The sequence below is a fragment of the Myotis yumanensis genome, unplaced genomic scaffold, assembly GCF_028538775.1.
Source record: "Myotis yumanensis isolate MYYU_CA2020_CCGP unplaced genomic scaffold, mMyoYum1.0.hap1 SCAF_12, whole genome shotgun sequence".
Taxonomy (NCBI): domain Eukaryota; kingdom Metazoa; phylum Chordata; class Mammalia; order Chiroptera; family Vespertilionidae; genus Myotis; species Myotis yumanensis.
The window spans coordinates 27,991,040-28,017,321 of NW_027223763.1; the positions used below are offsets into that span (position 1 = coordinate 27,991,040).

The following is a 26,282-nucleotide window of genomic DNA, read 5'->3' on the forward strand; positions in this document are numbered from 1 at the left end:
GATCAACACAGAGTGGCAGCCACTGCTGCTCTCGGTACCTGTGTGGAATGTCAACCTTTTCACAATTACTTATAAAATCATGATGTGGCTGGGAGCTGTCTAGGGGGTTATCAGCCAGTGTCCTACATGAGCAGTTGCCATGTCAGGGAGTTGGAAGAGAGGAGAGCCAGGCCTCAGTGGCTTGTTCTACTCTAGGGCACACTGTGTCCTGCTGAACTGCCTCCTGTTCTTGAGGAGCTGGAGACGGGCCTCGCCCCCGGGCCCCTTCCCGTGGGGACAGGGACAGTGCACTTTGACTTCTCAGAATGCAGCTGAGACCGGTGAAAGGTGCATAGGGACGGAGTGCGGTAACCTGCTAAAGGGTACAGCTTCAATGTCCTTCAAGGCCCAGATCACAGCCACTTCCTATAAGAAGCCTTCCTGGATACCCCAGCCAGGACAAGTTATAACTTCGGCCCTGTTCATACACCTGCCTTGCCCTTTGCTGCTACCGAATGTCTAGCTCTGGGTCTAAGAGTCCCCGTAGATGCAGGGAGTGTCCTGAGGCCTGGGCAGGGAAGGGGGGGCGCTAGCACCGAGCTCTGCATGGAGTAGTGAGTTGATTAGACACCCGTCACAGATGTGGGAGTTGGATGTTCTCGGGAATACAGTTCAGTGTTATTCCATCGGAAGTCTTGGGACCTGCCGCCTGGCAGCTGAGACTGCAGGCTGGCGGCCTCTGGCCACACTCTGGTCACTCGGAGAAAGTCTTCCGGTTTCTGGACTGAGCGTCTTCCCATGGCCAAGTGAGTCCTAGGGGAAGCCTTCCCAGGGTTTCAGCCCAGCTGCAGCCCCATGGAATTAGGTCTGGACCTACTCCCTTTGAGCTCCAATTATCAGTGGTGTTTGCTTTAAAACACACACACACACACACACACACACACCCAGAACAAAACAAAACAGCCTCTTTGCTCTTTTGGGGTGAGCGGACCTTGCTGCTGTCATTATGTTACAGGAGGCCTAGAGAGGCCCTAGCCCCTGAGCTGAGCACCATTCAGGGTCCCTTTCCTGCTGTGGGGCCTGCGCCCAGGGCTCCGCAGGGAACACAGCCCACTTCTCTTTCCTGTGTGTTTTTCTGCCTTTCTCTGTCTCTCTGTCTCATGCTTCTTTCAAAAATCCAGGACCAGGGTTCCACGACTACTTTCTTGCACCTGTTTCAGTCTGACGATGAGCGGGGCTGGCTCAAGGAGCACCTGTCGGCACAGGCAGCGCTCACTCAGCCGGCACTTGTGCTGTGGCAGGGTCCTGTGCTGGGGCCCGGGGGCTGCTGGCACCTGTCAGGCACATGTGATCAGTCCTGGTTCCTCCCACAGACTCACCAAAAGGGGAAGGAGGAGAGTCACAACCACCTGAGTCTGGGCAGGGGTGGACGAGGGCTCGGGCTCGGGGGAGTGAGAGAATGCTCTTTCTCAGCTGGAACAATCAATCCAGGAAGGCTTCCTGGAGCAGGCGGTATCAGAGCTGGGTCCTGACAAGCCAGGGGATCAGACACGAGGCAGGGGAGGAAGGCAGCATTTCAGGTGAAGGAAGCAGCGTGCGCGGGTGGAGATGGGCCCGTGGAGCATGAGAGGAAGGGCCTGGAGCAGGGCTTTCAGGCTGGGCCGATGCGGGGCCCTGGCAGCATGGCTGGGAAACTCCTTGGGAACCAAGGTCTTGAATGCCACCACGGGGCTTCAGGCAGTACTCACAGGCTTGGTCCTTGCCGGGTGTGTGGCAGGGCGCTGTACGATGACAGTTGGGTGGTTTCCCCGAGTTCCCTGATGGGTCCTTGCGTTCAGGTCTTTGTAGTGCAGGCAGCAGGAAGTGGGCTGAAGGCACAACAGCCTCCACTCACCAGAGGACCACCTTGAGGCCCAGAACCGTCACCCCGCCGCCCCATGGCTGGTCAGAGCAGAGCTGGGCTCAGCCTGGGCTCCAGCCCCGTCTCGCTGTGGCCGCCCAGCACCGCCGTCCAACTGCAAAGTCCGCAGGCTCTCCCGGAGAGACAGGCACGAGACACATTCTGCATTCTCCCCTCACTCTCGCCCTCTCTCTCGGTTTTTCTCTTCCCTGTGTTTTTCTGAACGCCTTCGAGGCTGGCCCGAGCTGGTGAGAGAAGAGGTTTTTCCCAGGAACGGATCGATGCTCTGTGTGCGGGCAGCCGCGCAGACAGGCCTGACCTTTACTGGGTTCGCTCTGGTTCTGCGTTCCCTGCTGGGAGCCTGGAAGGCCTTGCTCTGGAGACAGGGAGGCTGGGGAGCCTTGGCCTCCAAGGGGCCGGGCTCGGGCTGGGTGCAGTGCAGACAGAACAGGGGAGAATCTTAGCGCTGAAAGCCCTTTGAGGTCAATTGTTTAAATCTCTCCCATATACACCGCTTTTACAGGTGGGAAAACTGAGGCTCGGTGAGAAGGGACTTGATCAAGGTCACTCAGAGAGCTTTGACAGAGCCCCAGAGTCCACGGTGTGTGTGTGTGTGTGTGTGTGTGTGTGTGTGTGTGGTGTGTACGCATATCCATATACAGGGTGGGGCAAAAGTATGTTTACAGTTGAATGTGAAACAGTTGATTCTTGTATCATTATTTATTAATTCTTGTGTTATCCTCCATCTGAACAACTGTAAACCTACTTTTGCCCCACCCTGTATACATGAGTATGTAAGTATATGCATGTGATACAAATTATTACATATACACATAATATAGTAGCATATAGACACTATTACATATAATATGTATACAAAATTCATATTTGAAAGGCGGGTTCTGCCGGTGTGGGCACTGTGGTCCCTGCAGCCATAGATGGCAGCGCACTGGATACCCACAGACCCCGAGCCACAGCACATCATGTGGTTCTGCAAAACCACGGGAGGAGCTGGAGAAATCTCACGGTCCTTTTCAAATCTGTTCCTCCTCCTCCTCCTCCTCCTCCTTCTTTGCAAACAGTTTCTCTCAAAGCCAAGTTTCCACCCTGCAGAAAGAGGACTTGGCTGTGAAGTCACTTTGAAAGACTTTCCGTATGTTAATCACAGCCGGGCAAGGTCTCGAGCAGAGGTGGGCGCCCACCATCTGCGGACGGGGTCGGCCCCCAGCGTGCTCTGCAAATCCCCATCATCTGGCAGGTGTCGTTTTGGGTTAATTAAGAGCTATGCTGTGCCGGGTTACCTGTCACTTCTGAGGGTTTAGGAATCTTCGGCTTTCTTGCCATCTCCGAGCCTTTAGTGAAGGGGAAACCGGGAACGTCTCTGACGCTGATGACTTTCCTCCCCGTGTCCTCCAGGACAGCTACATCACGTGCCTCCTTCTGGCCCCCTATCCGCCTTCATTGTAATCAGTCCTTTATGGTTACCTCGTTGAGTGTTTTATGTGTTTTTATTGATTTTTGAGAAAGAGGAAGGGAGAGAGAAAGAGAGAGAGAGAGAGAGAGAAAGAGAGAGAGAAACATCAATCATTGCCTCGGGCACACACCCCTGAAACCTGGGCATGTGCCTGGACTGGGAATTGAAACAGTGACCTTTCGGTGCAGGGTCGATGCTCAAGCCACTGAGCCACACCGGCCGGGGCATGGCTTTTATAACCAGCTCGTCTCTGTTTGGAGCCATTTTCTGTCGTCTCCTGCAGGGTAGACAGCTGTGGGCAGGAGTGGGGGATAGAGCACACCTGTGGGTGTGATCCTGGCCATGAGCCTGAGAGGGGACCAACCCTCTGTTCTTGGTCCTGTGGAGGCAGCTGAAGATGGGGAGTCAGTCCCAAGTGTCCTGGGGTTCCATCCTGTACCATCTGCCTAGTCCCACCTCCTGCTTTTACTCATGCAGTGCCCCTCCGACCCACCACCCCTTACCCTCACTCCCTGCCCCTCTGACCTACCACCCCTTATCCTCACTCAGTGCCCCTCCAACCCACCACCCCTTACCCTCACTCATGGGCTGGTTGTCCTGGCACCTGGACAACAAGATGTGCTTGCTCAAACCCTCACTCCCGCCTCGGGGGAGAGTCCCATGTCCTGCCAGGGTTTCTAGGGCGCTTCCAGGGGAAACTGGCTCACTGGCTGCTCACTCTGTCTCATGGCGCCTGACGCCGTGGAATTCCTGGGCTCTGGTCTGTGCTGCTCTTGGACATTCTTTCATCTCCACCCACTGACCACCCAACATGGCGCTTGGCCCCTCCCCTCGCCTTCCATGTGCGGAAACACCAACCCGCTGTGCAAGGCATTCGGTGGACAGCGGGTTTTACTAGATGTCTGGGCGGCAGGAGGAGGAGGGTTCAGTCCCCAGTACAGGTGACTCGGTGGGAAGAGGTGAAGGGCCCAGGGTGTTCTCTGAGCTGGGCAGTCATCAGAGAAGGTGTTTATGGTGTGATCGTTGTCTTGGGTCAGCTGCACCTCTAGGGGCCCCCATCTCCAGCTCCTAGAGGGTAAAGGGGTGGGGGGTCGGTGGGCCTGGCAGACGGGCGCGATGCTGTCAGATGAAGATGGAGGGCTGGCCCGTGCCGTGTGGTCGGTGCCCTGGGCCCAGGTGCGGCGCTGTCAGGAAGTGCCTCTGATGGGGCAGCTTCATGGGCGCCCGGAGCCTGGAGGAGAGAGCAGTTGTCCCCCTTCTCCAGGCTGCTCGGTCTCTCTGCTCCCCCTCCGGGCCCCCAAGGAGGAGAAGGGGGAGGCGCTGTGGCGCTGATGGATATGCCGAGGCTGGGCTGCTGCAGCCCGGCACTGTCACCATGCTCTCCCTCAGTACGCCGGAACCTGACACCCTGACCACTGAGGCATAAAAAACAGAGAATTGGAAGGCTCAGCCTGTCAGGCTGGGAGTGGCCCCCAGAGAGGTCTGGGGAGGAGTGCACGTGGTGTGTGCGTGCGTGTGTGTCTGTGTGTGTCTGTGTGTGTGTGTGTGTGTGCGCGCGCATGCCTGTGGTTGCCTGTGGAAGTGGGGAGGTGGAGAGGAAGCCGGCTAGGCTCGGGGTGGGAGCACCTGGCCCCTCAGGCCTGCATTATTGTTCTGGCCGCACCTGACCAAGTCCCGCGGGCCCTGCATTTGGGCCTCGGCTGCCAGGGGCAGAGCAGTGCTCCCGTTCTGACATCTGGCTGGTCCCTGCTGAGGGCTCCTGCCCTTTGGCTCGTTGGCACCCTTAAGAAGAACCTGTGAGAGCTTGTTTGGGCTGAGGGTGGTCCCGTGGGCTGTGTAACTCCTGTCACCACTGCCAGGGAAGGGCCCACGTGCTCTGTAACCAGTGGCATAAAAGACCACTCAGCAGCCAGCTTCTGACACTACGTGGGCCAGGCACTGGGAGACTCTGCAATGAGTAAGGCCCAAACCCGGCCCCCCACTCCCCGCCCCCCCCCCCCCTTGCCGGGAGCTCCCAGCCGCAGGGCAGACAGGCGGCGGGAAGGAGTTTTGAACTCCCCTCCTTGTGACGCCTGGCGGTAAGGAGGCTCTCCTGGGGCTGCAGACACAAGATCACTGCTCCGTGGGCAGCTGGGCGAGAGGAACATCCTCAAGCCCCACCTGCCTCCTCACACTCCTCATGGTGTCCACCTGCCTGAGCATGCCCAGAGCAGCAAACAGCTACCCCTACCCAGTGCCCGGAGGCCCACCCACTGCCTCTTCTGTGCTCCCCTAGACTCTGGCTTGTCTCTCCATCTCAGCAAAGTGCCCTCTGCCCCCTCCTGGCGGAGGGCTTGACTTCACGTCTGGTCTTCCCCGTTGGCCGAGGCCGGGGTGCAGTTGCTGGGGTTCAGCCCCAGCGGGTCCAGGGGTTCCCAAAGGTGTGGACGGAGTCGGTGAAGAATGTTTTACACAGAGACAGCGTTCAGCACTCTCTAGCTTTCCTTAGTCTCCGTGGATCTTCCCTGTGCCTGGCTGAGGCCACAGAGAGAGCTCCCAAGGCAAGCTGAGCCTTTATTTTATAGTGAGAGGTAAACAAGGTAGTGGTTTCTATAGTTACACAGTTCTTGTGAGTTTCACTTGTTTTGACCATAGTTACACTTCCTGCACTTCCCTCAGCCCATTAGCTTCCCAGATAAGATCTAGGGAGCCTCATAAGGTCAAGCCTAATTATGCTAAGAGGACTGTGCCCTCTAAGCTGGGACTTGTTTGTGACTTTGCCCACAGGTCAGTCCGAGGCTTAACCCTATACCAGCTCCCCACATGCAGCCACCTCTGGATTCTCAGCTGGCAAGGCCAGACGAGAGTTGAGGTTACCTTTGCCTTCGCAGTGCAGAGCCAGGCGGCAAACACGTGGGAAGTGGAACTAAATCCACACGGGGGTCCTGGAGTGGCTGAGAACCAGGCTTAGGACTTGGTGCGTGTGCTGAGGCCATTTTGTGAGAGAGCCTCGGCATCAGTCTCCTCCCCTGCAAAGTGGGCCAGGCACCTCAGGGAACACCTGGCACGGGGCAGTTTCACGGCTCACCTGTGAGAGGCTGACATTCCCTTCCACTAATACAGCGGTTCTCAACCTGTGAGTCACAACCCCTTTGGCGGTCGAATGACCCTTTCACAGGGGTCGCCTCAGACCATCCTGCATATCTGATATTTACATTATGATTCATAACAGTAGCAACATTACAGTTATGGAGTAGCAACGAAAATAATTTTATGGTTGGGTCACAACATGAGGAACTGTATTTAAAGGGCCAGAAGGTTGAGAACCACTGCACTAATAGAAACTGGGGAAATCTAGATGATGCCAATGACCGATGTCCACTTAAAAAGGGCGTGCACTGGACTTGACTTTGTTGGTAATGAAAGTACCTGCAGTTTATGTAAGAGGCAAATGCCGTTGGCATTTTCCAAGCTTTCTTTGACGTTTGCTTTCTGTTTCTCTCCCACCCATCTCATGCAGGGAGTGAGTTTTCCGGGAGCCCCTACAGCCACCCTCAGTACCCCTCCTACAACGACTCCTGGAGGTTCCCCAACCCGGGGCTGCTCGGTGAGTACGGTGGAGGTCACACAGCAAGCAGATGGCAGAATGCGGACCCAAGCTCAGTCACCCTGACTCATAGTCCTACCCTGTGTGCGACGTGGTCCTCTCCCTGACCCGTTCAGTCTGAACAGGACCACAACCAGGGAGAGAGGCCTCATCTCTCCACAGGAAGGGGCCTTGAGAATCCTAAACACTCAGACCCTGTATGTGATGAGAACAGCAATGGCCTATTTTCTGAAAAGCATGTTATTGTATTTACCCGTCAGGCTTTCGGTTGCAAACAACAGAAGCCACTTTGGCTGGTTTAAGCAGAAAACAAATCTGCTAAGGGATATGGGGGGCTCCCGGAACCTCTGGGAGGACCCATGACACAGGCGTGGGATGCACAGCCAGGGACAACACCTAGCCACACCACCAGGGCTGCTCTAGCGTCAACACTCCTGCTGCTGCCAGCTGGCACCCCAAGCTGCCCGCTCTGCCCTGCTGCTCAGCCAGGGTGCTTGAGAGCTCTGTCCTGCCAACTGCCCGGAGCCCGGAGCCTCTGCCACCCACTCCCAGCTTGGAGTCTCTCAGCCCGTTTCCTCCAGTTGCTCCTGCCCAATCGAGGTAACAGGCGAGAGAGCCTGTCTGACAGGTGACACACCTGTGCACTAGCAGCAAGGGCGGCTGGGAGGGTGAGTTCTGACTTTCAACCCAAAGAGGGCGGGCCTCATGCTACAGACAAAACAGAAACAGTTTAAACCGTGCTGGGCAGTTACAAACATGAGAAATGGTCCCTGTGCTGCCCAAGTCTGTAACCTGGGGCATCATGGCCAGGTCACCAAGCAATCGGGGCCTCGGTGTGAAATGAGGGTAATCACTCCGGGAGCTTTATTCAAAAATGAGCTAAAAACCGCGGCTCACTGTCCTGAAGATGAGCGGGCTGCCAGGCTCACTCTACCGTAGTCTGGCAGAGAAGTCCCAGGCCCATCACACCCACCAGCCTGGCTTTCCCACGGGTGTCTCCAGGCTCTGTCTGGAAGAGTCCCACGGAGCAGGGGAAGTAGCCTGATGTCTGCAGTCTGGGGAGGGTGCAGGGTGTGGGACCCTGCTCTGAGGCTCCGGCTAGATCAGTAGAAGCTGTGGAAGCAGGTGAGACCCTCCACGTACACACTCCCGGTGCTCACGCCCTCACGCCCCTGCCACCCTCGGCTGGCCGGGTTGAAGCCTCCTCCACAGAATCACCAGCAGAGGAAGGATGAGCAGTGCCACCCAATGAAGCTGCACTTCTCAGGAGAACTTCCCTCCCCGCTGGGCCTCCTCCCCAGGAGCTGCCCACCCAGCACCATGCCCCCCCGCCCCCAGCAGACTAGAACTAGGCAGGGGTGGGGGGAGGCAAAGGGGGTGGCGAGGGCAGACAGGGCAGGAGGTGGGAAGAAAGGCAGCAGTGGTCGATTAGGATTAGAATGGGAGTGCCTGTGGCCGCTTTAAAGGGATTAGAGAGTGAGTGGGGGCCGGGAATGACTGTGTCAGGAAGTAAATTGATGATAATGTGAATTAGAGAGGAAAAATGACAAGAGAAAGGACAAGTTTATTTTAGACGACGGTCTAATGGGCACCAGGAAGACAGAGTGCTTTGTGAGGTGATGTTTTCATCTTTCACGGTAAAGGCAAGCGATTTTGATCTGCCGTGGAACCCTCATGCTGAGGCCACTGGACAGCGCAGCCAAGAGATTAGTCTTTGAGAGGGGAGTGAGTCAGAGCCGAGGGCGAGAGGTGGCAGGTGGGTGGGGGCTCAGAGGGCTGAGCCAGGGTCCTCTGCGCAGGCTTACTTCCATTTCTTGTCCCCCGAGGCCCGTTTGTGGGGGCAGCCCCTGCAGTTTTCCTGCTCATGGGCCATGCCCAGGCCTGCAGGGACGGCACGTATGTCCTAACAGCCCCCAGCCCACAGAAAAGAGAAGACGAGAGAGCAGGGGAGGCTGACAGCTGTCTCTGAGTGAGGGCTCTGACCAGGGAGGTGACGGAGGAAGCGGCATTCTCCATCTCCGGGAATACGTGGGCACAGGGCTGGCGGCCTTGCCTTCGTGGGGAACAGCTCAGCAAGGCGCTGCCGCCCCGCCCCTGTCACTGCTGCCTTCCTGGGGCCCAGTGAGGGGGTAGGGTATCTGCTCATCTGCGCTGGGCTTGGAGGTGCGGTGGCAGGTGCTAAAGTGCCACAAGCTGTATGGCCTTGGGCAAGCTGCTTACTCTCTCTGCCCCTGTTTCCTCCTCCCTGCATGGGACACTACTAGTTCCTACCTGATAGGCTTGTTGTGGAAAGTAAAGAGTTCGTGCATATAAAGGGCTTAGAAAAGCACTTTTATATCCTTATGTCATGGTGCCCTCAGGCAGCGCTATTATGAACCCATTTTACAGATGAGGCAACTGAGGCTCAGAGGAGTGAAGCCACTTGTTCAAGGTCACTCAGCCAAGAGTGGCGGAGCCTGACTGGCAATCCCCAGGCATTGGTGCTGTCATGTTATTGGGGAGAATTGCCAGGATTGGTTTGGATTTGGGTGAGATTTCAGAATCCATACATGTCACCTCCCCTGGGGAATGAAGAAGCTTACCGTTCCCACTGCACCAGACACGTGGTCCAGGACGGCTCACAGGGCCCCGCTGCCGTCCACCTGGACAAGCACATCCTCCGGCGCAGGGGGAGCAGGCCGTGAACTGCCTTGTGGGGCAACAGTCCTGAGCCAGGGGCAGACACCTGGGTTCCAGGCCGGGCTCTGGCACTGAGAGGCTCTGTGGCTTTGGGCACATGACTTGGGTTTGTTGAGCCTCAGTTTCCCTACCTGTAGAAGCAGGAGATGGCCTAGCATCTCTAACCTCAGCGGCTCTAAGGCTCTGCTGGTCTCCCAGAGCCCCTGGCGCTCTTTCATCCCTGGGAAGGAGTTTGAACACAAAGCCGGGCTCCTGGAGGCCGCAACCAAAGCATGTAGTCAAATAAAGCTGCCCAGGGAGGTGGGAGGAGCCCTGTCTGCGGGTCCCAGGAGGCAGGCTGCTACCCGCTCTGCTCCACGCATTCACACACCCAGTCTCCCCACGTCCAAGTCTTCTTGTCCCGTCCCCCAAGCCCAGCCTGACCCGCTTCCTCCAGGAAGCCCGGCCCTGCCAGAACAACCGTGCGTTCCCCAGAGCTCTTTGCTCAGAGCTCCGAGCCCCTTCCTTCCTGTGAGCATGTGCCTTAGGTATGGGGCTGCAGGCACAACGTCGCCCTCCAGCCCCCATGCCGCCTTCTCTCTCTTCCAGGCTCCCCCTACTATTATAGCGCTGCTGCCCGAGGAGCTGCCCCACCTGCAGCCGCCACTGCCTACGACCGTCACTGACCCTCGGAGCCAGGCAGACGCCAGCACTGATGACACATATCACTGAGGGCGATAGCCTCCCAGCCCCTTCAAAGACAGCCGAGGGGCCTGACGAGAGCGTCCCCCATCACCCTCCCCCCTCACTTGAAACTCTGCCCCCCCTTTCCTGTCAGGGACTCTGGGGTTCTATGGTACGGCTGCTGGACTTCTGGACACCTGTCCATTTCTAAGAGTCAACCCGATGAGCTTCTCGCAGCGGTGACGGGGTCTCCACAAACCAACAGACTGTGCCCCCGGTAACTGCAGCCCCAGCCCAGCTTGCCAGTCCCCTGGCTGTCTGACCATCTGCCCGTCTTCAGGCCCAGGCCTGGGAAGAAGAGCTTGCTTTGGTCGTTTCAACAGCACCTGTGTAAATACCTTCTTGCTTCTCTCATGGGCCCAGAGGTCCAACGGAGCAGACTGCCAGCCTTTATGCATTGAGCACTCCCAGCGCATCACAGACCTGAGGGCAGAGCATTTCCTCTGCCCCGGTGCCCCCGCAGTGGGGAGCTGTCCATGGGACTGAGGATGCCCGACTCGGCCCCGGCCTCCTGCTCGTTGCTACTTCTTTAGCGTCTTGACTAGGTGTCTCACTGACCTGGTTATGCTCCAAGCCCCCCCTGCTGAGACTCTTCCCCAAGAGAAACACACTTTGGGGAGATACCCTGGCTTCCTGCCTCCACTTCCCTGGGCCCAATGCAGTGCAAACAGCTCTTTCCCATATATCAAATGACTCAAAGAACCGCCAACTACTCTTCTAAAGTAAGATGTCCCAGGTGCTGATTGCATTGTGGACTTGGAACATTGCGGCTGGATGGGACCCAGGAGATCACGGTCCAAGGCGGGGCCTGACGTCCTCCTGACCCGCCAGCCCCTGGAACCGTAGACCTGAACTGGGATGTGTTTTCGGAGGCATTCCCAGGCTGATCACTTTGGACACCCACCACGGACACTGCCCTCACCCTCCAGGACCCCCGTGAGTGGATTCTGTTCTGCCATGTAGACAGTGGTTAACAAAAAGGACTTTGCCTGCACTGCAGACCACACGCACCTGCAGCATCTCCAGAACTTCCTGAGCAGCTCTCTGATCCTGGTGGAGCCTCGCATGCCGCTGGGAATGGAGGTGCCAGGTGGGGCAGATGCCCAACTTCAAATAGTGGGTGTCTGCCTGTTGACATGAGGGGCCATCATGGTCAGGGCCATGGCCAAGGGCTACAGGAGCTTGGAGAGGGACTTGTAGAACTCACTGTGGGCTGGAGTGGTCAGTAAAAGCCGGTTGGGAGGGTTTGGGGAGACAGAGGAAGGCCTCCTGAGAGAGGGACAGGACAGGCAGTGAGGAACTGGTGGGTGAACTGGGAATGGTTTTGAGGTGGGGTTGCCAGGAACCACCATATCTTTGCCTAGGGCCTCGATTCATTGCATAGTCTCTCTTGCCAACTCAGAACAGCCAGGTGGAAGCTCTGTCCAAATCTGGGCTGAATTATAGCAATGACAGTGGACTTGGCCATTACATGTGACAGGGTCCCCGATGTCTGCATGACACCAGGTTGGCAGAGAGCTGGGGCAGAGAGAGCCCGCACTTGAGGTGATTGGCCCTGGGAGGTCTTGCCCTGGCCGTACCTCTGCCTTGCTGTGGGACCTCTGACAAGACCCTTCACCTCTCTGAGCCTCGGTTGCCTTGGGACTGCAGGGTCATCTGACAGCTCTCTCCTTCCTTCTTCTCTCACAGGGAGTTGGGACAGGCTGTCCACTGCTGAGAAAGCAGACAGAGGTGGGCACCTGAGTCCCACTAATATTCAGACCACGTGGGAAATAAGAACACCCAGATGGGTGGAAATCAGTCTTGAGGAAGACCTAGTCCAACTCCCCTCAAGGGAAACTGAGGCCCAACTGGGGGAAGCCCGGGACATGCAGGGAGAGAGAGCAGACCTCCTTGGGCCACTACCAGGCGTTTTGGCCCCCAATATCCCTGCAAGGTGGTGAGACAGATAAGAAACTGAGGCTCAGCAAAGTGCAGTCCCCTGGCAGAGGGGGGCTGGGACTTGGTCCCTGAACCCTGGCACATGGTGATCCTCCCATCCCTGGGGAGGGAAGTGGATGGTGAGGGCAGTAGATGGTTCTCAGCCCACTGCCCCACATGGAGTGTCCCAGGGCTGTTAGAACTGCTGGGGAAGCAAGTCTCCCAGGATGGAGGTGGAGCCCATGAGCTCACTGCAGGCACACCCTCTCCCCTGGAATCTTCTGGTTGAAACAGTTGCAGCCTCCACCTGCCAGGCAAGGTAGAAGAAAGTATATCAGGAAGTGGTGGGGCCGGGAGTCTGCTGCACAGACCTCTTGGACTCTTGCACCTTTAGGTCCTGGTCTCTCCTGTGGTCTCAGGCTGTTGGTAGGAGGTCAGCCTTCCCAGAACTGATTGCCTAAGGCACAACCATCCTTCTTCCGCAAAGCCCACCTGGCCCCACCAGCACCCCTCTGCCCATCCTGTTCTTCCTCAGCCCTATGGTGCGCTCCCTCCACGCCTTCCCTCTCTCCTCTGAGGCTCTGCTGGTCCTCAGATGCACTGTACTTACTAGACAGCCACTTGATGATGGGGCTGCCGGGCAGAAGCACAAGAGCACACGATGCACACATGTTCACACACTCATGGCTGCTCTCCCCCGCTGAGTTCCCCCGGCTCTCGCAGCTGCCCGGGCGCCGGGAGAGGAGGCTTCCAAAGGACACAGTCACTGACGCCAGAGAATTCTGAATGGAAAACACAAGGCCAGAGCTTGGTGGCAAGAGGCCTGCGGGCTCCTCTGTGGGCCTTCAGCTCCACGGTCTAGCTCTGGCTTTCTGAAAAGGACATGGTGGATTTTATGAACATTTTTTTTTTTTACTTTAGTCTAACTCCACCCTAGAAAAATTTGATGACATATCAAACCCAACATCCCCTTGCCAAGGCGCCTTAGTTAGGGTTGGCCCTTTCTTAACCGATGTTCCCATGGTGCTTTGCAATCTTTGACCATCCACTGGGACAATCACCGTGCTCATTTTACAGATGGGAAGTTGGAGATTTGGGGCTCGCAGGGCAAGAGAGAGGTGAAGTGAATTCTTAGATATCCCTGGGCCTCATTCTCTCTCAATAGAATGGTGCTCCTGTCATGGAGAGTGTGGCTTAGAGACACCCTCCAACCCCCCCAATGAGGGAAGAAAGAACAGGAAGCCAGAGTCTGACCTGATGGAGAAGCCCGGGTGTTGGTGGTGTTGGTGGTCCAACTAGATTCTCATTAACACCGAAACCAACCCAAAAGTCTGCCCAGCTTCACACCAACCCTCTGACTCATCCAGACTCCTTTCCAGCTGTACCCCGAGGCTCCCAGGGGGTGGATTAGAGCTTGCCAAGGCCATACCCTGAGTCCTGACAGGGCCTGGACATGGGCCCAGCTCTGACTCCCAGGGTCTAGGGCTCCAGTATCATGAGATGTCCCTTCACTCTTCTTTAGTCTTTCTGCTGGGGATCAGACTCCAGGCCTGGCTGTGACAATATTCGGGAGTCACCAAGCAGAGTCATTGGGGCCCTCCGGTGCCCACAGGCCTGGGAAACACAGATCACAATCTTAAGGGCCCTGAACTACTTGCTTCCTAGGCCAGGCAGGCGGGGTAACCTTGCAACTCCGGAAGGGCACGAGGCAGCATGGATGGTGGGACGTGGGACCAAAAAAAATAGGCCCATGAGCCCTGGCCACCAGCTTGTGACCCCTGCCCAATCTTGGTCCAATGCTCCCTTTCTTCTCCACCTCCTTTCCCTTCATTGTAAATTTGGGGGAGATGGGAGCCCAGATTGATGAACTTCACATTGCCTAGCCCCTGGTCCCTGCCCCGCTTCCTCCCCATCCCGGGCTCTTGCAGACAGTTTGGCTTTGACAGTAGTGAACTTGAACGTCGGAGGTGCTGCGGTGGGGGCACTGTTGGCTTTGAGGGTAGATCAGTGCTGCTGGGCATTTCACATGTGCAGGGAAAAGCCCCAGGTGTGACCACAGGGCACTGAGGGGTGAAATCCCTTTATGAGAAGCCACATCCCAGAGCAACTGCCCTGCCTTTGGCAGCCCCTGGCAGCAGCCACCCCTTCTGGATGACATTTCAGCCAGAATGTAGCTCCTAGCCATGGGGAGCAAATCTTAAAAACAAATTAAGCACTCCTGACAAATACAGTGGAACCTCAGTTCTCGAACTTAATTCATTGCAGAAGGCTGTTTGAGAAGAGATTTGTTCAAAAAACCGAATCATTTTTCCCCATTAGAAGTAATGTAAATTGAATTAATCGGTTCCAGACCCCCAAAGGACTCTCCGTTTTAACCTGTTCGTTTACATTTTAAATGATGTGTCAGAGGTGTTTTCAAGGTGCGCTAAGTGTTGATTTCGCCACGCCATACTCAGTAGCCAGATCAGACACGCAAACACCTCTATCATACTTTACAGTTATTTCTTTTTAAAGCTCTATCGTTGTTTTCACAACTTTCCTTTTCACTTTGCTGCCATCACTACCTTCTTAGAACCCATGGTGACTTGCTGTACATATTTAATAACAATAAGCAGCAACAAAAGCAAAAAAAAAAAAAAAAAACCAAAAAATATTCACAGCACAATTTCCTGAGATGTTAACAACACGAGTTTAGTGGTAAACTGACTCATACTCTCGTGAATTCTCTCCTTTGTTTGTTTGTTGCCTGAGAGACATGTGACTGATCATACAGGTATCAGCATGAAAGGGTTGCGGGGTTGAGAACTGAAGTTTTGTTCAACAACCGAGACATTTTTTTCCGTGAACAACTTGGTCGAGAAACGAATTGTTTAAGATGGGAGAGATTTGAGAACAGAGGTCTGACTGTACCTGGAAACAAGATATGTCTGAGACACAGCTGCCCCGAGGGTAGAATCCAGGCCCCTGAACAGGCCAGGCCCAGGCTGGAGTGGGTAGGTCCCACCACACTCGGAGCTGGACCTGCTCCTGGGGGCCTGCTAAGGGGCTGGCTCTGCAGTCTTGGACTTGTCACCCCCCCTGGCCTGACGGAGCCTGCCTCTGATGGTTTCCAGGCCTGCACACTAGTGCTCCTGGAGAAGTTATTCCCTTCGTTCTTCTGGCCTCAGAGATGTCCAAGGCCAATGCTTCTCTTGAAAGGTAACAAAATACACGATTGGGAAGCTGGTCAGTCAGGCCATGACTCCTGGGTGGCAGTCTGTCCACCTCCCGGCAGCCCCTTCAGCCCCTTGTCCCCTATGTCCCCTTATGTCCCCTTATGTCCCCGTACCTCAGGATTCCCTCTTGCATATTCATGGTGGAGCCACAGTGTTGATCTGCACTTCCCCGCTGTCAGCTCAGGCCTCCAGAGCGATGCCCAGGTGCCAGGGGGTGCGGCAGGGTATCGGAAGCAAGGCCCTTGCCCTCCTGCTCCCCTGACGAGGGGGCTAAGCTTCTCCGACTTGGCTGCTTGCTGGGAGCAGGCAGGCACCAGTCTTCCTTTCATCGCTATAATTTCTCAGTATTGGGGTTCAGTTTCTAGACCCCCAGAATCAAAGGGGACCTCAGGGTTCTGTGGTTTCAGTCCAGACGTTCCCAAAGGTCCTGTGTAGTCCATCTCAAGATGGGGGTAAATATCACCCCCATTCCGTGAGTCTAGGTATTCTTCCCTCATCTTAGACCCCTGAGGGGCTCAAGGAGAAAATGTGGCTGTTTACTGGTACCCATTTACCGAGGGAATCTCGACGAATTCTGAAAGGGAGTGGGTCTCAGGTAGTGTGCTTAGCCCGTGGCCAGGAGAGAGAGCAGGAATCTGCCCTTCCGATTGGGGCAGCTCTGAGCAAGGCCCAGGGAGGGGAGCATGGGGAACAGCGGGGGCGTTTTGTGCCCCTTCCTGGCTCTCAGGCCTGGCTGGAGGAGGCCAAGCCACAGCCTCACACCCCAATCTAGGCCCACTGCATCCGCAACTGTGGACCCTGGGCCCCCCATGCCCCCAAATCACGACGCTTGTTCCCACGCCCCTCATTTTCTCCAAAGGCACCTTTGAGAACGGGTGATTTGGATGATGGATTTTTGATTTACACATGGTGCATTTCCCTTGGAGTGAAACAGAAAGGAAACCATTTAATGGCTCCCTTATTTTCAAGCATGAATACATTTTAATGAAATTATTTTATTGTATTCGAGGAAATGGAGAGTTGAACATTCCAACCAATCAATAGCCAATTAATTGCTATAAAACTAACAAGAAAATATATAAATCCTGAATCTATTTGAAACTCCCTGCAAAGCTCTGAGCCTCTAAATCTGGCCTTCCCCTCCATACGTGCACATGAGCGCGTGCACACGGGAGCACGCCCCCCCCCCCCGCCCCGCCACCCCCCTCATCGCAGCTGTACTTGAAACTCAGAGAAAGCGCTGAGTCTCCTCATGCCAGTTCTTGCCTGTTGTCCTCGCCGTTGGTTAGAGAAGGCGAGCAGACCTGGCAGCAGCCCGTCCTGGGGCTCGGGAAGAGGCAGGCCCATCCCCTGACCCCAAGCTGCCAGCACAGTGTGGGGTCTCGGGTACTGAGGGCCCCACTTCTTGGCCCCAGCGGCTGGGCCCCCTCCATGTTCGGGCTGAGGGTGGAAATCTGACTCTCACTGGAAGATGCTACCCTGGTTTTTCACTCTCTAGTGGCCTTTGGACATTGAGTCTTTGTAGAAATGCTGACTCCGTTGCAAATGGAACTCTTTGCCCAGAAGACACATGGATTTTGCTTTTCATTCTTTGACAGTTGACTCTGTCTTAGGGACTGACCCTCCAGCATCAAAGAAATACGTATCCACCAAAGTTTGTGATGCCTGCATAGATGCTTACTTGTAAAAAAAAAAAAAAATCACAATAAAAACCAACAAAAAAAACACCCCACAATTGAATTGCCTTTGGAAGTGGGAGATGTTCTGTCTCCAACAGGTTGGAAAAAAAAAAGCTTAAAAATGTGTATGTTTTGTATTCTTTTTTTTCTAGTAGAAAATAACTGACTGGAAACATTGGTGTGTTTTTTTCTTAGTGACGTGTGTTGCTTTTGTGTGTAATAATATTTGAATGTAATTACAGCAGTGCCAATTTGCCAAAGATGTTGGACATATTTTTCTTTTGCTGGGAGGAGGGCAGGGGCTTGGGGTGGGATTTGGGAGACAACAGGGGTGGGATTTTGTTTTAATTTTTTAACTTTTTTTTTTTCTGGTCAAACCTGGAATTTGTGGTTTTATTTTAAGTTAAAAATGGTTGACTGCAAGACTTTTATTTTAGATTAGTTGGAAAAATTTGCAATAAGATTGGCGTAGTTTTTAATATCTGTGTGTCTTTTCATGAGTGACTGTTCCTTGTGAAGAATTGATTTTATGTAACCTTTATGTGAGATAATTATTTGTAAATATTTGCCATAATTTTATTGGTTCCTAAAATAAAAGTAATTTTTTTAAGTTCAGAATAAGGATTTGATCTCACTTATTTTTACCACCTCATAGATGGTCTTCGGTAACTTGGACAAAGCCGCATCGAGTTGTGGGGACTGGTATTGGCTTCTCCTGATGAAATTGGGGTCAAAACAAATCTGAACAACGAGAATGGAGGACTGTGGCCTGAGCAGGGCCAGAGCCCAAGTCTTGCCCTGGAGATGCTCCAGGCAGCTACCAGCTGGCTTGACCAAGTGGAGCGATGGTTGCTCTCCCGCCCTGGGTTTGACTCCTGGCTCTGAAGCTGGCGGGGGAACCTCGGTTGAGTTCTGTAACCTTAGCTTCGTTAGTTCTAAAGTGTTCAGTAGCATCCACCTCATTCATTTATTCAACAGATAGTGACTGGGCATCTACTCTGTCCCCAGCACTGGAGACACAGAAGTGAACAGGGCTAACAAGGACCCAGCTGACAGGAAGCTCACAATCTAGGGGCTTCTTGTGAGGTTCACGTTAACACAGCAAATCTGCGCTCAGTAAACATGTGTGCACACACACATGCTCTTCACCTTGATCTAGGCTGGATCTTAAAACCGGGTGCTCCCACATGCCTCTAACACGCAGACAGAGCTCAGAAGCCTGGAGACCTTGTCTTTGGGCTCCAAAGCCGCAGGCCGTATCTGACCAGAGCTTAGAGCTCAAGGATCCACAATCCTGTGGAAAGTACCCTGTCCCTGTGCCTTCAGAGCTGAGCATTTTGGCTGCTTGGGAGCCCAGAGGTGGCTTTCCAGCAGGGCCAGGGCAGCTGCAGACCCGAGGCCTGCTCCTGCTGGGTGGTGTCAGTCTGCAAGGGCAGGCAGGGACCGCTGTGCCCCTTGGCACAGTGTGTGCGTCGCAGTAATTGCCAGAGATGGAGTAGGCGAGTGACCGCGTGGGGGCCATGGGCTGCGACTCATTCATATTTAATAAAGTTGGCTGCACGGCCTCCATTCATTTCAGCAATGGATGGCGACGAAGGTGATTCCTGAGGGAAAGAGAGAGAGAGAGACGCTGCCACACGGAGCCCTGGCCCAGCTCCTTTCTTTCCAGTGCTGATGACTTAGAAGCACACATTTCAAAGAGAAGCAGCAGCATTTGGAACTGGTGAGACAGAACAGGGACCTCTACCCCTGATGTTGCAGCTCTTGTCCCTGGGTCTCCTGGGACAGAGGCCTCATGTCTGCCCTCCGGGGATATGGGCACCAGTCAACAGGGCGTGTGCAGTCCCCACACGACAGCAGAATAGAGGCCATGGGCAAGCCCTCCAGTAGAGGGTGGAAATGTCAACCTGAAGATGTTCAGGCGGCCTCCAGCAGCACCTCTGCCCTCAGTGAGCATCACGAAGAGGGACAGATGGGACGCCTGAGGTCTGTCATGGGAGGCTTTAGCTTCAGGCCCATTCATTCCTCACACTCCTGCTGGAACCAGGCCCCATGCAAGGTGATGGGTCCAGAGCTGTACCGGGGCTGTGGCAACAGGCAGGGATAAAGGTTCCTAAGAGCCTTGGCTGGGAGTCTCAGCTCCAGCTCTTGCTGGGAAGTTTGCTGATGTGAGCAGCCAACTTCCAGGAGCCTTGGTTCCTTCCTCTGTGCCATGGATATAAACTGCATGGCATTGACCTAGAAGGTGTTATGAGGAACAAATGTCATGCATTGTGTGAAAGTTTTTCCAAACGACAAATGCGAGTTTTGCCAAGATAGCTTCCCTGCTGTAAGGAAATAAAAATTTCACATCCAAAAGTCGACTCCAGTCAGACCCTCCTCTAAGCTAAGCTCAGTGCTCGGTGCTGGAGGAGGGTTGCTATAGATCAAGTGTTTGTGTTCCCCCAGAATCCACACATTAAAACTCAATCGCCAATGTGATATTTGCCGGTGGAGCGTTGGGAGGTGCTTAGGTCATGAAGGTGGGGCCCTCATGAGTGGGGTTAGTGCCCTCATGAAAGAGACTCCAGAGAGCTCCCTCGCACCTTCCACCAATAGGAACGAGGAAACAGGATCTCTGCAGACACTGGATTTGCAGGCCCCTTGCTTGATCTTGGACTTTTCGGCCTCCAGAACTGTGAGAGATAAATGTCTGTTGTTTAAGCCCCTTAGTTTATGGTATTTTTGTTATAGCAGCCCAGACAGACCAAGACAGGGCTGGGATGCAGAAATGAACCAAAAAGGAGTCTACATCTGGGGCAGATGAAGTACATATTTTAATCCCAGGCAACACATGTGCCACCTATTGGTGGGGCAGACAGAGAGGTGTGGGCTCACAGAGGGGATTCCATTCAGTTGGGGGAGGAATGATTCAGGAAGGCTTCCTGAAAGAAGTGGCTATTGAGCTGAGCAATGAAGGCTGGTCAGGATGCTATCAGGGAATTTTAGAGAAAGGAGGAAGGACAGGTATCCCAGGCAGAGGGGGCAGTGTACACACAGCTCCAGGGATGGGGAAAGGTTTGTGTCGGGAGATGATCAGACGCTGTGGCCTTTTCCTTCAGCCTGCCTGCTGAGGCTCTGTGGGTGCCACTGGATCAAAGGTCAGGGCTAACCTGGGCTCTGGGTCAAAGGTGAGGGCTGGCCTGGGCTCAAGTCATTTCCTAGCAAATGGGGTTGCTCAAGGAGGAGGGGGCGGTGGCAAGTGCAAGCAGAGGCTGAAGACCCTCCTTGGAGGCTGTGGGGGGTTGGGGGAGAGGGTATATGGATTCCCAGCCCCACAGACCAAGCAGTTTCGGGACCTCCTGGCTAGCTGCGTGGGGATGGGGTAAGGAGACTATTCTACCTGCCCCAACACCTGCCCCGACAGTGTCTCGGCGAGAAACTGGTGTTCTGTACACGCAGGCAGGAGGTGGCCCTCACAGGGAGCCAATCAAGAGGAGGCCCCTCTGCAGGACCCACAGCGACAGTGAGTTTGGACCACTGGCGGCATCAGCACCCCAGGTGATATTTGTCTGACCGGCCTGTTCTGATCTTTCTTCAGTGAACATGCATTATACACAATTTTAAAATCATTTTAAAAAATTGACATTGTTTTCTTGACTTGTCTCAGCTGCAGACGGCGAGGGGAGCCTGTGCAAGCCCCACTTCAGACCCGCTCTGGGGGCATATACCCGAGAGCCCACCTCCGTTTTCGAGGGCTCCCATACAACCCGCCACAGAATGGGCGGCTGAAACAGCAGAAACCTGTTTTCTCACAATTCTGAGAACTAGATGTCCCAGATCAAGGGGTTGGCAAAACTGAATTCTTCTGAGGCCTCTCTGCTTGGCTTGTCGATGGCCATCTTCTCCCCATGTCTTCACGTGGACTTCCCTCTGTCCTTGTCTCGTCCCCTCTTCTTCTAAGGACACCAGCCATATTGGACTAGAGCCCATCCTAATGATCGCATTGTAACTTCATTACTTTTCCCAAGACCGAAAACAACACGACTCGACTTCACAAAGACCTTTTTTGAAAATAGCCAGTTCTGGCGAGGGTGTGAGGAAGTGGGCACTCTTCTATGTTGCTGTCCAACCACATGAGGCCACGGCTGCTCAGGAGTCCCTAGTCCAGGGAGCTGGGGATGCTGCACGCAGGCTGGCCCACTCCCGGGCCTGTGTTTTTTTCCACTGGGCTGGCTGCCTGCAGTCACAGAATGACATCTACAGCCCAGGTCAAGTGGGAAACATGGTGTCTCCAGCCCGACCGTGTCACCTGGAAGAGCACGCAAGCAGCAGAGGTTCCCACATTATCCACAAACATGTGTAAATATCTCGACGGCTGGTAATGTAACCAAGAAAATCACTTCCCGTTGTTTCCCTTTCAGTGATATTTTCTGCTTGGCTGAGTTTGCTTAGCGCACTAGAAAGGCCAACTCATCAGTTCTTGTTGTTAATCAAGAGCAGTAATTGTCCGAGTTCAAAGCCTCCTGACTTAGACTCTGCTGAATAGGATAACAAGTTCCAAAAATGCTAAGTAGTAGTTTCTGTAAGTGGGCCTTTTTAATGGGGAAGGCCCCTGAAGAGGGATTGAAAAGAGAACCTTGCTATAAAGTGGAATTAAAACATTGTGCATACTTTATAGAGCATGGCAGATAGACTCCTAACAGTCCTAGAAGTTCTTAAAGCAGGTACCGTGTGGGTGAAGCCTAACTTCCTCATTTACCGTGTGGACCTGTGTATTGGTTAAGGTGATGCCAGCAGATGTAACAAACATTATCGGCAACTTCAATGCGTGAACAGAGTAGAAGTCTGTTTTTCTCACACACGACGGTTAAATATAGGCATTCCTGTCATTGGAATTTATTAGAAAGTTCTAGATGTACCCCAAATGTTGATGACAGTCCTGCCTCCCTACATGAACAGGAGGAGGGGAGAGTTCTACAGCAAACAGCTAGAGGAGCGTTGGGAAAATTCGATCATGTTTATACCTCAAAGAGTTGTGAGTCCTTAATACATTGATCTCAAAGGCATTATCTCATTAAATCTTTACACTAACACAACGCGATAAGTACATGATTGTCGACCTCACGTCTACGGATGAGGAGACTAACCCTGGAGAGCTCTGATATCTTGCCCCAGCTCACAGGGCCCATGAACTTCTAGGACTTGCAGTGGGGCCCGGATGTGAAGCCAGGCGGTGTCACCCCAGAGCAGAGTCCCCAGGTGTCACTGTGCTCTGGCTCCGTGCTCAGTTCCCGGCCCAGCGTCCGGTAGAGACGTTCTGATGGAGATGCCCGGGGGATTTCCTTACTCCTCACAGGAAAAGCGCTTGCTGGGTGATACCTTCAGACAGAGTTCCCAGGGCCCCTCTCCTCCCGGGCCTCACCTTGGCACTCTTGGATGCAGTTGAAAGCTGAAACCAGGAACAACTAAAATTCCAGTAAAAATCGTCAATCAACTGGGCACTGCTGTCGGGATCTGCATTTCAAAATTAAGCCGGTTGTTTCCTCCTTTTTTCAGCCAGTCCATGGTCCTGGACCTCCATGCCGGGATCTGGCCTGGGCACTGGGGCTGGAGATACCAGGGTGCATTGAGCCTGGTCCCTGCCCTCAGGGGAGGGGGGACATCTGCTGACAGGGAGGCAAGCCGGTCAGGACAATAGTTATACAGCAGATCCTTGAGTAGCACTGGTTCTTTATAACCTTAATGAGATGCCTTAGGAACTTAACTGTTGCTTATGGTAAAACTAGAGGCCCAATGCATGAAATTCGTGCAAGGGGCTCCTGGCTCTTGCAGCAGCAGCCCTGGTCTAATTAGCACATTACGCTTTTATTATTATAGATGGGTTTGCTAATATGTCGTTTTGCTTAAAGTCACAGAACCTATCAACGACATTAAGTGAGGACTTTCTGTGGGAGCGAGCAAGTCAGCAAGCAGCATCGGGGAGGTGCTGTGGGGCAGGTGGGAAGAGCAGGCAGGCCCTTCTGTGTGATAACAGAAGCCAGCACTTTTGCAGAGCAGTTAGGATGGGCCAACTCGCCGGGTGCCGTCGCCACAGCCTTGTGAGGAGGGTCTCTGTTTTCCCCAGATGAAGAGAGTTTCAGAGAGGTCTGTCATTTTTTCTCTGTTTCCAACGGGGAGATTAAGCTGTCTGGGGAGGAGGCGGGTCTCCCATCCCTGAGCAGCCAGAGTGGAACTAGGCGTCCACCTGGCAACATTGAAAAGGCTCATATGATAGTGACTGGACTGGGGGTCTCTAAGGTGCAAAATGGATTTTCATTCATTTTAAAATGTTGGCATTAAAAGAAAAAGGTAATCCATACACGTGGTTGAAAAATTAAAACAGAACAAAAAAGCAGGCAGTGAGTCTCTTTCCCACCCCAACCCCAAGCTCCCAGTTCTTTCCCAGGGCCTGTCACTTCTTATTCTTCCAAAGATCGTCTATGCATATGTTATATAAGCATATATGTATATAGAGAGGTTATGCGTATGTGTATATATACACACACATCTCTTTATTTAAAATATTTTCAGCCAGAGAATCTAGGTTCTTAATAACATTTTCTTTTGAAAAAAGTCCAATGTTTTCTTGGCAAAGCTAGAAACTATCAGAATTTCTCCAAACCCTTGTCAAGTATTTATTTCACTAAATAGATCAACTATGAATGACAAAAACAAAAAACAAAAAACCAGAGTAACAATGGCTTAAACAAGAGAGAAAACTACCCTTCCTCCCATATGGAGTTTGGAGGTCGGTGATCGGGGTTGAAATGGCAACTTAGCCGCAGGAGGCCCGCGGGGACCAGATGTTTTCAGTCGTCCTTGGCCCTCCAGAGGCTGTGTCCCTCAGCCTCCCGTCTAAGACGGAGCAGCAGGATTTCAAGCAGCAGTCGGAGGAGACAAGGAGAGACAACAGCTGTCTCTGGAGTAGGTTCCAGGAAGCTGGCACTTGGCATTCTGCGTGCATCCCATTGGCCAGAACTGAAGCCCATGGCCACACGGAGCTGCGAGGGAGACTGGGGAATGTGGCGTCTGTGTTCAGTGGCCCTCTCTGTCCAGCTACAAATTCTGTGACTGTGAGAAGAGGAGAGAGTGGGTCCTGGAACACGAGCCACGTCCCCGTTGCCTGCAGCTCACCGCCTGGTTTGGAGTAGAGACTCGTTCCCTTATGTGCTCAGCCAATTGTCCTTGAATAAATGCTTGTTGAATTCAGTTGAAAGGAGGTGGGAGATGGGACCCAGCTTCGTGTGGAGATGGCAGAGGACCCAGAGTTCCTGCTTCAGAAACTCAAGAGGCACCAGCTGAGACCCACCACTTCCCAGAGAGAACGCCATCTTCCCGCCAGATTCCTCTCAGTCTCCCCATCTGCGCGCTGGGGGAGGAGGCAGAAGTTCGAACCGCATGCTCTCCAGTCCTCCCATCTCAAAAGCTCAGGGAGTCTGTGGTTCTAAATGACTCAAAGGCAAGAGGCCAAACAGTGGCCATGAGGACTCAGGGTCGAAGATGCTGAGAGCTCCTTGGGTCTGGCCCTCTCTGTGGTGATCATCTCCCAGAGAAACCCCCTGAGACACCCAGGGCTCGACCCTGCTGGACCAATGCGCCAGGTCTCAATCAACACTGGCATCCACCCGAATGCTGGGGAGAAAGCCGAGAATGAAAACGCGGAGCTCTGACCACAATGAGGCACCTGTCGTTGGAAATTACCCCAAAGTCCAAGAAGTGCCAGGCTTCCCCTGGTGGTAGACTGCCTGTCAACAGAGGGTGTGTGTGGGGCGGTGGGGGGCGGGGGGGGGGAGAACTATTAAAAACAGTGGCTTGGGGGGTACATATGGGAGGAGGCAGGAGGGGTCTTTGGCAAAAGGAAACCTCCCAGCCTGATCTAGGAGGCTTTTTTTGAGGAAGAATGATATTCAGATGAGAATAAACAAAAAGATGTTATTATTTAGTCTTCAAATGGCTGTGGGGACCTTTCACAGCAAACCCACCCCAAAATGCTGAGCTTTTCAAGAATTCTTGAGACATTTCCTTATGATTAACAAACTGGCTTGGGGGAGGGGAAAACAGATATCAGGATAAACAGACACTTCAATGAATGGAATCTATAACACTATCTAATTCTCCAGGGCAGTGGTTCTCAACCTTCTTGATGCCACGACCCTTTAATACAGTTCCTCATGTTGTGGTGACCCCCAACTATAAAATTATTTTCGTTGCTACTTCATAACTGTAATGTTGCTACTGTTATGAATCGTAATGTAAATATCTGATATGCAGGATGTATTTAGGCGACCCCTGTGAAAGGGTCGTTCGACCGCCAAAGGGGTCGCGACCCACAGGTTGAGAATCGCTGCTCTAGGGACTGGGATGAACTGGTTTTAGTTACATGCTTACCCAGGGAATGTTTTAAATGAGGGATACGCCTACGGGACTCTCGGCCAGTCCCAGTCCCGGTGTGCGGGCAGCCATACCAGCTCCAGCTGCAGAGGAAGGGAAGTCAGAAGCATCCCTCAGGCCGAGGCCAGCCCGCAGTTGCTGCTCCTGCTGCCAGGACACTCGGGTTGCTATCCAACTTCCCCAGCAATTCTACACCCGGTGAGGGTTTTAATTTTCTATCTTGATGAAAAATGTGTGGTTTACACACTGTCGCAGAACAAATAGAAATGGGATTTATGTTGTACAACTTACATGGGTTGTTTGAGATTTTTCCATATGTCTTCGACAGTCCTATCACATTTCTGACAGATACATTATTTTTTTTCTTTCTGGGAAGTTAAGGAGAGACAGAGAACAGTTTTCTCCCCTTCTACACTGAGCCCGGCTTGGGAGTATCTGTGTGCAATTTGTGGACCTAAGCATGTGTCTGTTGTGGAGAGAATTTTGCACAATGTGCCCAGAATGTGTGTGTGTGTGTGTGTGTGTGTGTGTTGGGCTCCAGTGTGTGTAAGTGTATATGTTAAATGTGGTCATATGTGTTATGATGCATGTGTGCGTGTGTGCTGGGCTCCAGTGTGTGTAAGTGTATATGTTAAATGTGGTTACATGTGTTATGGTGCGTGTGTGTGTGTGTGTGTGTGTGTGTACTGGGCTCCAGTGTGTGTAAGTGTATATG

General features: G+C 53.5%; 1 protein-coding gene across 4 annotated transcripts in view; it reads left to right on the forward strand.

Moving 5' to 3' along the window:
• PAX5 (paired box 5) overlaps positions 1–17,739 on the forward strand; it is a 158,562-nt gene extending 140,823 nt beyond the window's left edge. For 2 of the 4 annotated variants that reach the window (XM_070431184.1, XM_070431185.1), the window contains exons 9-10: positions 6,853–6,939; positions 10,207–17,739. In XM_070431184.1, the coding sequence (XP_070287285.1) occupies positions 6,853–6,939; positions 10,207–10,283 (164 nt within the window). In that variant the 3' untranslated portion in view covers positions 10,284–17,739. Of the gene's footprint in view, positions 1–6,852; positions 7,213–10,206 lie in introns of those variants that run through there. The other 2 variants (XM_070431181.1, XM_070431183.1) reach the window with 2 other exon arrangements.
• The last annotated feature ends 8,543 nt before the right edge of the window (positions 17,740–26,282 follow it).